This window comes from Eucalyptus grandis, chromosome 2, assembly GCF_016545825.1.
Source record: "Eucalyptus grandis isolate ANBG69807.140 chromosome 2, ASM1654582v1, whole genome shotgun sequence".
NCBI lineage: Eukaryota > Viridiplantae > Streptophyta > Magnoliopsida > Myrtales > Myrtaceae > Eucalyptus > Eucalyptus grandis.
The window spans coordinates 37,787,114-37,803,648 of NC_052613.1; the positions used below are offsets into that span (position 1 = coordinate 37,787,114).

Below are 16,535 nucleotides of genomic sequence, written 5' to 3' on the forward strand. Positions count from 1 at the left end.
ACGATTTCAAGCTCGGGAAGAGAGAGAGAGAGAGGAGGTTGCAATCGTGATCGTGTTTATGAGAAAGCAAAGGTATATTATGGAAAGGAAAATGGGGAAATTGTAAATAGATGGACAACACGCTAAATAAGGGTGCAAAAATGTAATTTTCTTTTCTAAAAGAAGAGATATATAAGTGGGCATTTAGATGAAAATTCATATATGTTTTCGACATTTTCCTTTCATTATATTTTTGTAAGCAGCGCCAACAAAATATTACTACATTAGCATTAGAACTGACTAATTTCTAGAATGAATTGAAGGCCCTTTAACATTCAAATAAAGCCCCTGAAAAGGCTTGTCATGCTTAGATGAAACATCGCAATTTGTGCGTGTGCGCACTTGAGAATTTGTACAAAGACCAGACTTTTAGAGACAATTCACGTAAAGATTATGTCTCTGGAAACGATATTCTGATGCACAAAACCTTAAGCATATTCCAGCAAAAATAATAATCTTTTTTGCGGGAGCAAAAACAGTGATTTGATGAATTCCAAGTTCATAATAATTTAGCTGGCAGAGAATTGATTTACATGGTGATACTTAGATGATGTTGTGAGAAAAGTACAATAGTCTGTTGAAGCGATTAGCAGATCAGGTCTGACCGTAGTTAAGATTTTGCTGAGTGAATGCATGCTTTGATTCTTGTTCGGATCAAGGTCCCATTTCTAGTTTCTTCTTTTGAGTCAAATGCTAATTATCAAGCAACCATTGGAGATCCAAAGAAATTGACTGGATGGCATGAGAATCAGGTACCGGAAATAATCTGTATCACGTAAGTGTGCTGGTATGAAAATATTCACAACAAATACTGCGGATTGACCGTGTATCTCGACAGAACGGCGGCTTCACAGCGCATCCAACCCGCCCAGGACAGTGACCTCTGCTTCGACCAGGCAAGCGTCGTTCGTCAAATAGCCATACAGATGACGTAAACTGATATGCGAAATGAATTTGCCCCAACCCTGCTGCTGGTCCGAGGCGCTGAACCAGTGATTAGCTGCATGAGAATGAGAGAGGACGCGTTTCAAATGTCAAAAACAAGAATTCAATCGCTCGTAGGTTGTTTTCTTGCAAGAAATGGTTACCATTGCCAGTGACATTATTTCCTTGAAGCTGATCCATGACACGCAGCGAGAAGCCGGCAAATACTTTAGTGCCAGGAGGAAGGGTGTCTGTGTCGGCAGAAACTAGATACAGTGAGACAAAACCTTCGAGTCCGCTTCCTTTCCCATTCGGATAGAGCCGTATTTTCCTGAATGAATGACACAACATCAACATCAATGTATTCTGGTTTTCTTTGCTTCACCAATTTAATTTAAGAATAGGGTTATTCACTAGCATAAATGCCCAATCCCGTTCCTTCCAGGAAGGACAGAGGGTACTGAACTTGGTGTTGCAGTAAAAGTTTTAAACTGTGTTTCCTCCATCTCCGGCGGGAAAAACATGCCTCTACTGTTGGGTTACAAATGTCGTAATGTCCATGTTTTTAACCTACCAATCAGAAGACTCGATAAACTTTGATTGGAAAAATATGACCCAAAATACATTAGTCAAGAAAGTTCATTTCTCTCCATGTTCGGTATAGCAGCATTTCACAAGTCAAGTGAGTAGAGGACGTTAATATTCAATTTTTAGCCGCATGCCTATATGATGAAGGTCGAGAGCGATACCATTTATAGTTTCCGGCCATGAATACTTTCGAGTCGTAGAATTCCTTGTCCAATTTCCAGAAGTTGTCGACCTTCCACACGTGCTTCTGACTGATCGCGCCCTTTATCATCAACAGGTTCTCTCCTTGGCCGGTGCTCTTTTCCTTCGTAACAGAGACTTCCGCACCGAAGACACAAGTATCGTCCATGAGATATCCGTTCCTGCGCATCGTTAAGCGTCTTCAGAGGAATGAATTGGTCGAATCCACATTCGAGCTTCATCCCGTGAAAGTGCCATTCCTTTCTCATGGCATCTGCAGGAAGGACAAGAATTGAATCAATCCACCAATTCTCGCTGCTAATCTACCATGAACTTTCAGTTAATTGCTTACACCCATTAAGAGTATACTTACATGGATACACTGAATTGACTCAAAGCATGAAAAGGAATAGTGTTCCTATTCTCTTACTTAATTCAGTATTTTTCTCCCTTATTTGCGAAATAGGGTAGCCATCCCAAAAAGAAGACGCTTATCTTCAGAGGACCTCATTTACTCAATATTCATTCTACTGACCATTGATTTATAATTATGTTTTGTAACTTGGTATAAAGGAGATGGTATGTTGCTTGATCATGCATGCATTAGGAGAATGCATGTTAACCGTGTGGAACAACTATTGAAGAGTATAAATAGATGAGAAAGTGATGAGATAATATCTGGTTTGAAGCTATACCTTGGATTATCAAGTAGTTGTCTTTATCCTGGTCACGCAGAAAGAATCTGACCAGAGCATGAACTTCCCAACCTGAGGGGAGTGAGCTTGTTTCTACCATCGACAGGTAAAGCGAAACGTGATCTTTCACGTTCTTGCTCTTGTTCCCATTTGGGTAAAGAACCAGCTTCCTTTGAAAATAAGAAAGAAAGGAGAATCACTGTCCCAATAAACCCAGAAAGATCGGTAAACAAATTATGCGGATGGGAGAAGTGAAGGATTGTCACCATTTCTAGCCTCCCGCTTGGAAGACCCCCGACTCATACTTGCCCACGGAGTTCTTTGAGAGAGATGAGTAGGATTGTATTTTGACGACATACTGAGCTGGCGGAGTTGCTGACACCATTCTCTCTACTCCTGCAAATGAGACACAAGGCAAAAGATCGATGACTGCGAGGCACATTTTCAACGTTCTTTTGTACAAATTACGCGAGAGAGAGAGAGAGAGAGAGACGCATGCCCTGTAGATCATCAAATTCAGGACTACCCATTTGCAAAGTGAAGAGACCGATGAGAGGATCCGTGAAATTTGTTGGCTTGCATATGCAATTTGTTGCTAGCCTTTTTATAGTTGCTTTACAGTACCGTTATGCTTTGCTTAAAGATAGTTTCCTTTCGGTTATAGGGATAGTATCCAGTCCTTGCCCTGATTCCACTGAAGAAACGTGAAAGCAAAAAACACTAGCACGGAAGAGAGAGTTTAGATCCTTTCCCTGATTTCTCTTCTTGCTAGCCATGGCATGATCGTACATAAAAACGAGATATTCGGTATGTGCATTTGCACATCCAAAAGATAAGTACAATAGAAGTACTAATTATTTCTCAATATGCAATCAAGTCATGAAACTTCCAATAACACAATCAAGTCCTAGAATTCGTAAATACATGTAAAATCAAATGTCTACATAAGGTCCTTGTTTAAGGTAAATATAAAATTTGATGTGGTAGCTTTGATTTTTTTACTCAAAATTTTTGCAAGTAACAATTAATTTTTTCCAGAACTAAGTGGATTCAACTCAACATAAAGTGTACTCCTACATCGAATATAAGGATGTGTTTGTTTCGCGGAAAATGATTAATGATCTGAAAAATATTTTAAAAAACTATCACTTTTATCGCTTACAAAAATAAATCTACTAAAATACTTTCATTGTCAACAATAATGTCTAGACATGTATTGTTTTCGAAAATTAAAAGATTTTCACTAAATATTTATTTCAAATAATACAAACGATTATTTTTTGGAAAAATATTTTCCAAATTATTAATTTTATGGGAAACACAACATCTTTTTTTTTCTTTTTAAATGATTGCTTATAAAAATGAATGAACGAAAAAAAAAATTTCATTATCAAAGAAAATCTTTAGATATAAATTGTTTATGATAATAAAAATATTTTGTATTAATGAACTTTTTATACAATATAAGTTATTGTTTTTAGGAAAATGTTTTCATAATCATTCATTTTCCACGAAACAAATGCAGCCTAAGTGTTTATGTCTTTTAACCACAAATGTATTGGGGCAAAACTAAAGGTATTGGTAATTTCATGTTTTCAGTTGGAGGATCCTTGCAACTCTCATGCGAAAAAGTTTAATTATGAATTCCATCTTTGACCAATGATAATCATTTTTGCTATGCATACCAAAAATGCATCAGCATGGTGAATTTTGACTTGGACAACAGGTTACTTATTTGATTTTGTCTAGTCCTAATTTCTTTTTTTCCAGAGCATATTATGGAACGAAAAGACAGATACCATAGCCCTCTCTTTCTGAATACTACCATAAGGGGCACAATTTTATGTTTCAAAATTGCGAACCAATCTAGATTTCTTTATGAACATGATGTGAACCCGTGACATATTTGCTTATACTGGTCTGGTTTTGGCAAGTAAATACTCATCCATCGGGTGTAAGGAAGGCCCCCACTTCTCGTACTGGGTAAGTCCTAAATAAGAATTTCAACTCACCGACCGGCCAAATTTGCACCTTCGGTAGCCATGATTGGGGGCATTTTCTTCCAAGGGTATTTCTTTCTCTCTCTTTCTTTTTCTTTCTTTGATTTCTCTCTCCAGTGTGAGAGCTTCCCTCTCCCAAGAGATTCTTTGAGTTCATCTTTCCTCCACCCCTTCGTTTCATCTATTCCTCTTTCAACTGCTCGGCGACGGATCCGATCTTATTTTGCTCGCCGTGGATAGCCCCCTTTCATATCTGAACACACTAGTCAGTGCGGATCCTTAGGCCATTTTCTTCTAAGATCTGAAGTTCAATTACTTTCGCGATGGGCCGCTGTTTGCTTTCTTGCTTTGTCAATGTGACAAATCAGTTCTGGTGGGTCGAGCGTTTGCTCATCACTAGCACTGCTATGTTGATCTGATTTCCAATTTTACATCTCGCTTTCGGGGTTGTGTTTTGTATTGAAGCCTCTACCAGGCTCTACTGGATAATTTTGGGTAATGAATGGAATGTTTCTTTGACAAAAAAAAGAAAAGAAAAAAGAATGATCTTTAGTAGATCAGTGGTAGTTTCTTGGATACTACAGATCTAGATTCAACATAATACATATAACATTTTCCTCGTATAGTTTTTGAAGGAAGAGAAACATGGTGTTCCTCGGGTCCGGCCTTCCCATTCTCCGAAGCCAGTGGTTGCGTGCTTGCCCTCATAGAGAGTTGGATAGCTTCATAACACTTGGCACGCGATAATATACTTAAATTAGAAAAATGGGCCGTACTTTCAAAGTACCAAAAATGAAAATATTTGAGAGAGAGGGGAGGGGTGAAAACTAGCCAGTAGCACATGATTAGGTTCCTCAAGGTTAAAAATTAATTCCATGGGTCTCCCATTAAGCTCCAAACAATGCGGCTCTTCTCCTTTAAAAAATTGGGTCAATATTACGGAAAAACTTCAAACTAATACATCGATGATAAACTTACCTAAAACTATATTTCTGATTACCAAAAACTCTAAATTGGTACACTTGTGATAAACTCACTCCGTTTGTTTTCATTAAATTTTATTATTAAATTACTGAGTTAGATGACACGTGGTAATTGACGGGTGTATCATTTTAGAGTTTTACTGTCTATTTGTTACAAGTGTATCAATTGTTTTTTGTGATATTAATCAAATTTTACAGAAACTAACGGAAGGTAAATTTATCACAATTTGTACCGACTTGAGTTTTTGGTGGTCAAAAAAATTAATTTGAGATAAATTGATTACATATGTATCAATTTGGAGTTTTTCGTAGTATTAACCGTAAAAAATTTGTATCAATTTATGATCTTCGGCCCTTGTTCTGGAAGGACCTTCTGTTTTGGCATTCCATATTGGCCCACTTGGCTTGAAATTGTTATGGGCTTAGAGATTTTGCCCTTTCATCCTCCCAAAAGGAATCCCATGTCAATCATAGCAATACCTAATCTGTAGATCACTGTCGATTTCCGTCGATCCATCTGGTTATGATACGTGCTTGATTTCCATGTGTTGGCTAGTCGAGTCTAGATCATTTGCCAAGAAGAAAGGCGCCGCTAGCTCGTCATTTCTCTCTCGTTTTCGTTCAAGCCAATAAATCTGCCTTTGATTTGAAGGAATTGTGTCCGGAGAGAGAAGTTGGGAGCGTTGTGTAATGGTAGGCATGGCATATATGGTGGAATGTCACGCAATTCCAGGTCGTGTCTAAGTCCTGGTTTCATAATTCGTTCTTGAGAAATACTCAAATGGCGTGTAAGTTTGAAGATCAATTCAAATATTTTTTTTTTTGCTGAAAAAGATCATTAAGACTTACGATCCTTTTTTCATACAACATTGCCAAAAATAGTACCCATCAAAACATTAATGGAAAAGATGATGCTACATTCTGGACGCGATAATTCTCACCCCTCCATAAAAGGACGACAAATTTGAGGGAAGATTAAAGAGACACTTCCTCACCTTAGATCCGACGATCCGATCCATCGCAGACAAAATGAAGACAGACCATATCTGGCAGGGGTACAAATTTCGTCGTTTCGTTGAGAAATTCCGTGATGGATAGACGACATTGTCGCAATGGAATGAAGAAGAAGAAGAAGCTATGGTTGGACGAATTCAAGCTTGAACCAAGTTGAAGTTCGACTAGAAGATTGTCAGGAGTGTGGTGAGACCGTGAATAGGTGAAGTTGGTTAGAATATTCAGTACGCAGCCCCTAAAAGCGGGAATCAATTCAATGCGTAGTTTCTTGCAGGTTGGAGAGAGCTAGCTCGTTTGCCCGTGAGCTCGGGCTTTAACATTCAAATAAGCACCTGAGAATCACAGGTTTCATTGTGCGCAAGCACAAGCAAGCCCAAGAATTTGTACAAAGATCAGATTTTTAGAGATAATTGGCGCAAAGATTGTGTATCTGGAAACAATATTTTGATGCACAAGATCTTAAACTTATTAGAGCAAAATGACACTGCTGGGGAAGAAAAAGAATTGATTTGACGAATAGCAAGTTCATAATTTATCAGGACAGAGATTTGATTTATACAATGATACTTAAAACAAAATTACAAGAAAAGTACAATAATCTGTCTGAAGCGATTGCAGATCAGGCGGTAGTTAAGATTTTACGGAGTGAAGAGAAGAAAAATGCATGCTTTGATGCATATCTTTCAGATCAGGGTTCAGTTTTACTGGACGGGTTTGCGAACCAGGACCTGGAAATTAATCTGTATCATATCAGAGCTGAAATGAACATATTCACAGCAATACTACTGAGTGATAGCGTGATTGTCAGCAGAATAGCGACTTCAAACCGCATCCACTACGCCGAGGACAGTGACCTCTGCTTCGACCACACAAGTGTCCTCCACCAAAGTGCCTGTGTTCGGATCATAGAAGTTGGCATGAAACATGAGTCTCCCCCAACTGGACTCCTGGCTCAGAGAGGCTGAACCAGTGATTAGCTGCATCACAGAGAGCGTTTACAATGTCCAAAACAAGAATTCAATCACTCGTAGCTTGTTTTCTTGAGAGATGCAAGTTCGAGTCCGGTTACCTTTCCAGCCTGGATAGAGAGTTATATTTTCCTGAATGAATGTAAGACACCACATTTCAGATTAATCAATGTATTCTTGTTTGCTAGTCTTCACAACGTTAATGGAAGAATAAAGTGAGTCACTTGATAAAATGCGCAATCCTATTCCTTCCTGGAAGGACATATGACTGAACTTGGTGAGGATTTTTTCAGAGTTGTAGTTCCATCTCCAGCGAGAGAAACATGCATCTCATTGTTGGGTTAAGAATATAGATATCACCAATATGAAAATTTTATTAAAATGAATGTGTGTAATGTCCATGTTTATAAACCATCAATTAGAAGACTGATTGAAGAAACTTCCTCGAGAAATACTTGTCAAGATAGTTCATTGTTCTCCATGATCAGTTAGGAACATATCAAGTGAGCAGAGGAGATTAACATCAATTATCTAGCACATGCCTATATTAGGAAAGTTGAGAGCAATACCATTTCTCGTTCCCGGCTATGAATACTTTCGACTCGGAGAATTCCTTGTCCAATTTCAAGAAGTTGTTGACCTCCCACGTGTGCTTCTGACTGATCGTTTCCTTTACCATCAACAGATTCTCTCCTCTGCCAGTGCTCTTTTCCCTCATCACGAGACCTCCGCGCCAAACACGCAAGTATCATCCGTGAGTCATCCATTCTGCACATCGTTAAACTTGGTCGAAGCCACACTCAAGCTTCGTCCGGTGAAAGCGCCATTCCTTTCTCATGGCATATGCAGAAAGAAGAAGATTCGAATCAATCAACAAACACTGGCTGCTTAACTAACCTGCTAATCGAAGAGCTTACTTTTACTAACAATCTTATCAAACTATATAAATGAGGACAAATGAGGAGATCTAGCACTCTCAACAGATTAACTGTTAATCCTCTCAAAAGTGGGAAGTTTATCATGTTACTCCAAGAAATAAAGCCAAATCTTGACACATTAGGGGAGAACCACCCAAGTTTGTGCCAGTCAACATCAGCATTCTTGTTTTTGACAATATCCCAAGCAACAAAAGAATTAAGGCAACCATTTGAAGAAGCTGTGCATACAACTTTGTCTGCAGCCAAGGAACTAGGAAAAATCATACCACAAACTGCAGCTTGGATGGGAACCAACTCTTCAGACCTAGCAACAGGCCATTTCCAATGAGAGTAACGAATTACAGCCAATCCTTTGGCCTGCAGCAGAAGAGAAGAGTCATAACTTATTCTCCTTGAGAATGATTCCAGCAAGACCCTGGCATGGTGCTGCAATTCATACCAAAGAGAGACATGATCTCCACTACCCACTATTTGTATAATGCGGGGTTTCAAAATATTCCTGACTTTTAATAAATTCTTCCAAGCATAAGTAGCATCGGGTTTACAATCAAGATAATAGCTATAGAGCTAAGCAAAACATGAAGAATAAACCTCAATGAAATACTCCACAGATACTTTATAATACAAGCTGGATTTGATACAAGCAAGATCTCACAAATCCAGTCTTTGAATGCCAAGGCCTCCAAATTGCTTAGGGGGACAGACAGTGTCCCACTTAACTTTTGCTCCCCCTTTAGCATCAGGATCTCCCTTCCAAAGGAAAGCTCTACACTTCCGCTCAACCATTTCAAAAACTTTCTTGGGCAACAAAAAGAGTTGACCCTAATAGTTAACCAGACTATTAAAAACAGATTTGATAAGCTGACCCTGGCATATGAGTGGCTTTTAACTGTCCAAACTTTAGATCTTGTTGTAATTCGATGCTTATAATCCTTGTCTTGCAGACCACCCAAAAACACTAGAAGAAAGAACCAAACAAAAAAATAGGGTTGGCTGATTTGTCGGCTGTTTGATTTTACTGCTGCATGTTAGACAAATGCAACGTATGACTTAACACTCCCCTTGCATAGAACTGATCCCTTACACACACACGACAGAATGTGGACGTAATCACGTCAATGGGATAACCAGGGAAATGATAACAAGCAACATAACAGACAAGAAATTTTGAACTATTGACATGTGCTTTGACAATGCTAGAAATGAACAAGTAGAATGCAGACAATTTGTTGGAAATGCAACCAAACAAGTAGAATGCGAACAATTTACTAATCCTTCAGAAGAGATTCTTTCTGCATTCTAATCATTCCCCATGATCATTACCTGCCTCCTAAGCAGCCAGTCAAAAGAAAAAGCAGAAACAAATCTACTCACCTTTAAACTTTTCCAACCAGCGACTCCAGGGCTATGCGTCTTTGATTCCATGAAGCAGTATACGAATAGTCATCAAAACGAACAATGTGCAATGATTTCATTGAGTGCTATCCAGGACGCGAAATGCCTTCATTTGTGTCTGTACTCAAACCTGACTAAACCATTCCTTAATCTTGGATCGTGAGTAAAATGCTGGATGGAAGGTTTAAGGCGCAATAAATCTGTTTCCCCACAGATCTCGATGTGCGTCACAGGATGCTCAGAAATAAGACGATTGCTTGTGTGGGGATAAGTACTGTGTATCGTCAAATTGAGACAGAAAGTTAATACCGAGTTCCTTCCACTTCCACTGAATGCTGCAGGAGTAATTTCTGTATATCAGAATCAGAGATATAAGGGACAGAAGTCAGGTACATCCCACAAACTTAGTAAACGTGTTCAAATGGAGTTTCCAAACTAAAACGGGAAAGAGAATCGAAAGCATCTAACTGCCAACTTGCTCTATCCATCCGAAGTTCGGAGTTACACTTTTTCAATGCGATGCAACTTTCAAACATTTTCAAACTTGTCTTTTGCTATTTATTTATGATTTTTGAGATTTGTCTTGCGGATTGAAACATCAGGGGGAAAAATGGACACTTTCAATGAACACGGAAAGAGAACATATGTACATACCTCTATTCCCCCGTGAATAATTTGAGAACCAACTCTAATCATCGAAAGAGTTTCCATTAAAAGTCAAGATCTTAAGAACAGAGCCTCCAGTGGCATCTCCCCTACTTCTCTGCAATGAGGGGCAATCTCACATCCCGGGTCCCCCCCTTCAGCATCCTCTCCTCCTCCTCCTAGACTCGATACTGGCGAGGCGATGGTGAAGGAAAGGTTTACGGACTTTGCCCATGAACTAAAAGATTGAAAGATAATTAGCCCACTGTAAAATTCAATGGAAGCTAAAAAGAAGGATGAATATTTAGAGAAACCGTCGCTCGTTCAGACTACTGAGATCAATCTACAAGCCGTGTTTAACTGAGGAAATGCAGCTGCCTACTGACTCACGCCGGACGAAGACTAATTTCAAGTAAAGAAAGCGCCTTGGAGTAGAGGAGAAGAGAACCCCGCGGAAAGCGTCGAACAAGATTTCAAATAAGGAAAAGCGCAAAGTAGCTTTACCTTCGGAAATACGGATAATTGCAGGTGCGGCAGCAGCAGGTCCGGAACGATCCAGGAGGAATTAGGGTCTCGTCGAGGTAGACGTCCTCCTTCTTCTTCGAGGGGGCGGCCTCGGGGGTCTGCTGCGGCGGGCGCGGCGGCTCGGTGCTTCGGGCGGGTGGCGCCGCCGGGGAAGGGGGCGCTGGCTCGCGGGGAGGTCGGTTTTCCTGGGACGAGTGCTCTCACGGCTGCGACTCGGTGGAGCTCTCTGTGAGTCGAGTGCGAAAGTTCCGAGTTCGCGGAGAGCTTCAGCTGTCAGCTTCCCAATCATAAAATCAAAATACGAACCCCCTCCATCTTCAAAAAGAGCCGAGGCTCAGACATTAAAAATACCCTAATCTCTTCCCATGTAGAATATTCAGAGTCCGAATCCCTTCTTTCTTTCAAGTAATTGACTTGGTCCAGTCATCACCCAATATGACTCCTGGGATTTCGTGGATGAGGGGCCAATAGCTGCCGGTCCCTTTCCTGCATCGCTCCACCAGAATCCCACATTCTTTGATCACGAGAAATTCTAGGGAGGGAGGGAGACCATCCTGGGGCAACTCCCTCAGCTTCGGGCAATTCCAGATCCGTAACCACTGGAGAGAGGGAGGGAGACTGCTGGACAGTCTTTCCACTTTCCCCATATCTCTGATAGTGAGATAGAGCAAAGAGGAAGGGAGCGGAAGCACAAGATCCTCCTCCTCTCCCACCCCGCTGTCGATGTCTAGGCATTCAAGGGAGGTGAGGGGGGTAAGCCACTCCCTCACCGGTTGCTTCATATTCTCGCATTTTTCTATCGTAAGTTCCTGTAGCTGGGGCGGCAATCCTCCATCAGGGAAGCGCGTAATACTCTCACACCCTCTAATTACTCAGATTTTGGAGACTCGTGAGTCGATGCAACTGATTAGGTAACGATTTTATCTTCGGACAATCCCTAAGACAAAATTTCAAGATGCCGGGAGGAAGAGGAGGGAAGCACTCCAGCTCCAGTGCTGAGACACTCCCACAAACGCAAGAAAGTGAGATGGAAAAGTGTGTGCAGCCCCTGTGGTAAGCTTCTCAAGTTCTTGCAAGAGATAATATTGATATTTTGAAGTGATTGAAGACGGTCTACAGGTATCTCCGCAAGCGACTCCACTCCCCTACACACTTCAATTTCAAGTGTCTTGAGGGTTGTAGATAAATATCTATTTTGGCTGAACGGAGAGGCTGGTAGAGAATCGCATCCCAGATTTTTAATTCTTGCAAACAAGACGTCATGTCACCATGATTATTGGTGCTGTTGCTTGGTTCATCCATATGAACACTTAATCCTTCGGGTAAAGATGGCAACATCTTGCAATTTTTTATATTTAATGATATCATTGACGCCAACATACCTGTTTTTGGGAAGGACACAAGTTTTGGACACTCCTCGACGGTCAAGTCCTGAAGAGAGGAGAGGGTGTAAATCTCGCTTGGGTGCTTCTCCAAATTGATGCAATAGTCCACAGTCTCCAGCTTGCTAGACAACTCTATATCTCCTTCTCCAACTGAAAATGAAATCAATTCAGGACAACTTTTGACAACTAAGCTTTTCAGACAAGCGAGATTTTGAATTACATCTCTCTCTTGCCACAAGTACATCAATTTTTACAACTTTTCATCTCCAACTTCTCCAGCTTGACCAAAGAGCTTGTAAACCCATAATTTAAGCAAGTTAATTCCACAACATCTTGCATGACAAGAGCGGTTAGAGATGTCAAGTTCGCCAAACTCTTCAGCACGCCTTCATTACAACCACTAAAGTTTAATTCATTGAGGGATGGAAGGCTAATGATAGAGGACGAGACATCCATACACGGACATGAGTTGATTTCCAGCTTTTTGAGGGAGCTCAGTTGACTAGGGAATCTTCCAATCAACATAGGGCAATCCCGAATGACCAAATGCTCAAGACAAGGGAATAAAACTCCTACTTCTTCATTGCCGAAGCGATGAGACCATTCCTCCCATGATGGCATGTCCTTGAATTCCAAAGTCATTAAGGATGGAAAAGGACTTTTGGTTCCATAAAATTCAGACCCTACCGTGCGTATTGCATTTAGACCTTCAATATACAGTTTTTTCAAAGAAGATAGTTGTCCCAATGAGGCTAATGCTTTGGCTCGACAACACCCATGTAAATGTAAATGCACCATCTTAACATATGAGGGACTTCCTAACCATGACGGGAATTCTAAGCCACCATAGTAGGATATTGTGAGATTTTCAAGTTTTGGGTGAGGGCGAAGAAAGTCAAGGACTTTTGCTTCAAGCTCTTCATTCCGGAAATTTCCAAAATCTTTGCACCATTGCATGGTCAACCGGCATATTCCTTCATGCATAAATTGGCATCCATGGCATCTCCAGCTTCTTGAACCTTATGCAAATCAGAGATGCACAATTCTCCTTCAAGGTTCTTTAGATTTTTTAACTCCTTCAACCTTGAGCCATTTCCCATTCCCACTATAAACTTCGGCAACATCTCAAGACCCACCAAACTACCTATATTCAGTGGCATCGCTTTTAGGTTGCTAGTGTCACTAATATCGAGAAATCTCAAATTGATCAATTTCTCCATGCCTTGTGGTAATTCAATAAGGTACATACAGCTCGCAACATCAAAGCCTCTAGGTTGTACAATGCAACAATTGACTTGGGAAGTGTTTCAATAAAAGTATAGGATAGATTAAGGTGCCTTAGGTGCCTCAATTTGCCTATGCAATCCGGTACCTCCCTAATGAAGTAGTGACTTAATGAAAGCACCCTCAAATATTTCAATTTTGACAACAAGTCACATAGAACTTTTTGGGACAAATATGACTTGTAATGATAGCTAGGTTGCTTCCTAACGATATGAAGCTCCTAAGTCCTTTCATTCCATGATATATCTCTAAAATTTTTTGACACAACGTGATCTATTGGGAATGAATGAGGCATGACGAGCTAAAGATGGATTAGTTTGATCCCACTTAAGCTCAGACTCCCCTAAGCTAAAATGGGTTGCACCTGCAACTAGCTTTGCCAAGGTCATTCACAAGATCATGCATCAAGAATTGTGATTCACTACTACTCGACTTTTGAAATAACGATCTAGACACTAGCTCGTTGAAATAATTCAAACCTGCAATCCAAATGTCCCTTTCTTCTTTTTCCTTCACCAAGCCCTCTGCAATCCACCAGTGAATCACCTCATCCCGTTGGATTTCATAGTCCTTCGGAAATAAAGCACAGTAAGCAAAACATCTCCTCAAATGTGAAGGGAGATGGAGGTAGCTAAGTTTCAAAGCCGGAAGGACGTTAACTTCGTCTTCTGGTAGATCCCAAATCTCACTCTTCGATATAGCTTCCCATTCATGGGGACTAGCATTGGTATGTAGCAGTCCAGCCAATGCCTTCACAGCTAACGGCAAACCTTTGCATTTTTCCACTATTTTCCTACCTGATACTTCTAGATTAGGATGATGATCGAAATTCTGGACTCCAAGAGCATGAAGTGCGAACAAAGTCGTACAATCATCTAGTGACAACAATTTGAGAGTTATTGGTTGAGCACGGCTTGTTGAAGCCACATTGCAGTCACGAGTCGTGATGATGATCTTGCTTCCCTTCACTCCCGATTGAAAAGGCTTCAAGAGAATAGTCCAGTCTCCATAGTTCTTGTTCCAAACATCATCTAATACGACAAAAAACTTCTTCCCTGAAAGGTTTTTCTTAAGCTCATCCTGAAGCCAATTCAAGGTTTTACCTTCACAGTCAAATGGCTGTTGATTGTCTCTAGAATACTCTTCGTAATAGAAAGCACATTGAAATCATCAGAAACACAAGCCCATGCTTTCTCATCAAAGGTGACATTAGGATCATTATAGATTTGTTGAGCCATAGCTGTCTTCCCAACACCTCCCATCCCTACAATGGCAATCACTTTTGGATCCATGCATGTTCTATCATCTTCTTCTTTAGTCAGTAATCTAAGGATCTCCCTTTTTTCATCCTCCCTGCTAACGAAATAAGGCTCGGTCACATTTGTAGTGGGAATCGGCTCATCCAGCTGGTGGTAAGCTAATCGCCTCACCTTGTTCTCTCTTAGGCTCAGACCATCTTTACGAGCTATGATCTCCTGCAATCTGTCATCCATCTCTTCTATCTTGGATCTCGTTGTGTGGCCAAACATCAATGCTTTCGGGCTCAATCTGGAGCAACAACTTGGAAGTAGGGCACGCACCTTGCTAGTGCCAGGTTCTGTCTTGGACTTGTTTTCCATGGATTCTATGGCAAACTCATCAAGCAAGTCTTCGATGTCGTAGGCCAAGTTCCTGAGATCTTCGAGCCACGACTTCACGTTGGGATCGCCGGTCAATTGCCTGTCCTCGGCATCAATCAGCACCTGGTCAATACTGGTCAGCATCTTCTCCCATTTCTTCAGTAGCTTATCAATCTTCACACGCCTTGCAAAGTTGAGCAGTTCACGAGAGGCCAACCTCTCGAGCAGCACGGGAAGAAGGGCACCAAGGAAGAGCTCTGCGATGGGCATGGCTTGGTTCGTGAGCGGCAGAGAATTAAACAAGACGAGAGTGCCCGGATGGTTTGAAACACAGTGTCTTGAGCATAGAGGAAACAAAAGTTCTTATATTCAGGACAACGGCATCAAAAGTTCTTATTTTAAGCTTTAAAGCACCCTAGTTAGACCGAAATAATGTGAACTGAAGCTTGCCCTTTCTCAACGTCTTGGAGACTTACGCATTAAAAGTTCTTACTTTTTATTTGTTTATTTCCTTCTCCTAATAATGGCAGACAAGGAGCAAATTTAGGTCTAGTGCTCAATCCATGTTTGTTCTTTAGCGGTGGAGGTGGAGGTGGAAGTGGAGGAAAGGATCGAGACTTAGACACTGATGGTGGGGACTGACCAGTAAAGTAGATGCACTCAGATTGTTTATGAGTCCACTATTCTTGTCTTGATTGAGGCGACCGGCGACGGTCTTTCTTTATTATTTAGTTTTGGTCGATGAAGACTTGGAGCAATCTGTTACCTAGTTTTCAGATTCCCAAGTAATTCGCCGGTTTTTATTTGAGGCCTTAATTAAGGTTAGGCTGCAACACTCCATAATCCCTATCCATCTCCTCTCTCTTTCTCGGCATCTCGGTCTCCATTTGAGGTTCTAAAATAATTGGATTGCCAGTACTAAATCTCGACCGTTCAAAATGAAATATTTTGGCTAAAACTTATTGTGTTTCTTTCTGCATCAATTGCGTTTTTATGCTCACCTTACTTCATTCTTTTTTGCACTCAAATCTTTACGCCTTCGTCTCTCATCGTTCAATTCATTTGATTTGATCTCATGGGAACAAGTTGGTATTATTAAAGCCACCAAAGGCTGGAATCAGTATAAGGTTGTTCTTTCAATTTCTTTCCCACTCCTCTTTTGCACCCATCCATCATCATCCCGCATCACATAGATCATGGCATCATCGTCTCATTGATGTAGCCTCGTGAATTCCATTACATTATCAAACGAAGAAGAAGTTAAAATATAATTTAGTTTATGTAGACCAATATCATCATATAAGTCCCAATGATTATTCCATATTACACAAGAACTCAATACTTTAATAGCTG

The 16,535-nt window shown here is 40.6% G+C and overlaps 1 protein-coding gene and 2 pseudogenes across 13 annotated transcripts; all 3 read right to left on the reverse strand.

The window, feature by feature from the left end:
* Positions 1 to 718: 718 nt before the first annotated feature.
* The window catches only part of LOC104430190, a 31,526-nt pseudogene continuing 15,709 nt past the window's right edge, over positions 719 to 16,535 (reverse strand).
* Positions 6,909 to 11,395, reverse strand: LOC104432600. 13 transcript variants are annotated; one of them, XR_005547533.1, is made up of 6 exons: positions 10,874 to 11,393; positions 10,379 to 10,607; positions 9,704 to 10,074; positions 8,596 to 8,755; positions 7,961 to 8,159; positions 6,909 to 7,523 (listed from the first exon to the last, which is right to left on the reverse strand). XR_005547533.1 is itself a non-coding variant. In XM_039304511.1 (6 exons), exons 3-6 carry the CDS (start codon positions 9,752 to 9,754, stop codon positions 7,514 to 7,516), a joined length of 378 nt encoding a protein of 125 aa, XP_039160445.1. In that variant the 5' UTR covers positions 9,755 to 10,074; positions 10,379 to 10,607; positions 10,874 to 11,395; the 3' UTR covers positions 6,909 to 7,513. The 13 variants fall into 13 exon arrangements, 3 of the variants coding, with proteins under 3 accessions (XP_039160445.1, XP_039160450.1, XP_039160447.1); XR_005547534.1 differs by having other exon boundaries at positions 8,596 to 8,686; positions 9,653 to 10,074; XR_005547526.1 differs by having other exon boundaries at positions 7,961 to 8,220; positions 10,874 to 11,391.
* Positions 12,269 to 15,621, reverse strand: LOC104432594 (annotated as a pseudogene).

What these genes read in the sequence shown, in the direction of transcription:
- LOC104432600 (XM_039304511.1), bottom strand. Translation starts at nt 9,754, where the DNA reads ATGGAATCAAAGACGCATAGCCCTGGAGTCGCTGGTTGGAAAAGTTTA. An exon ending in CTGGTTGGAAAAGTTTAAAG is followed by an intron (nt 8,756 to 9,703) that starts GTGAGTAGATTT and finishes TATGAATTGCAG; the next exon opens with CACCATGCCAGGGTCTTGCT. An exon ending in CATCCAAGCTGCAGTTTGTG is followed by an intron (nt 8,118 to 8,595) that starts GTATGATTTTTC and finishes TTTGGCGCGGAG; the next exon opens with GTCTCGTGATGAGGGAAAAG.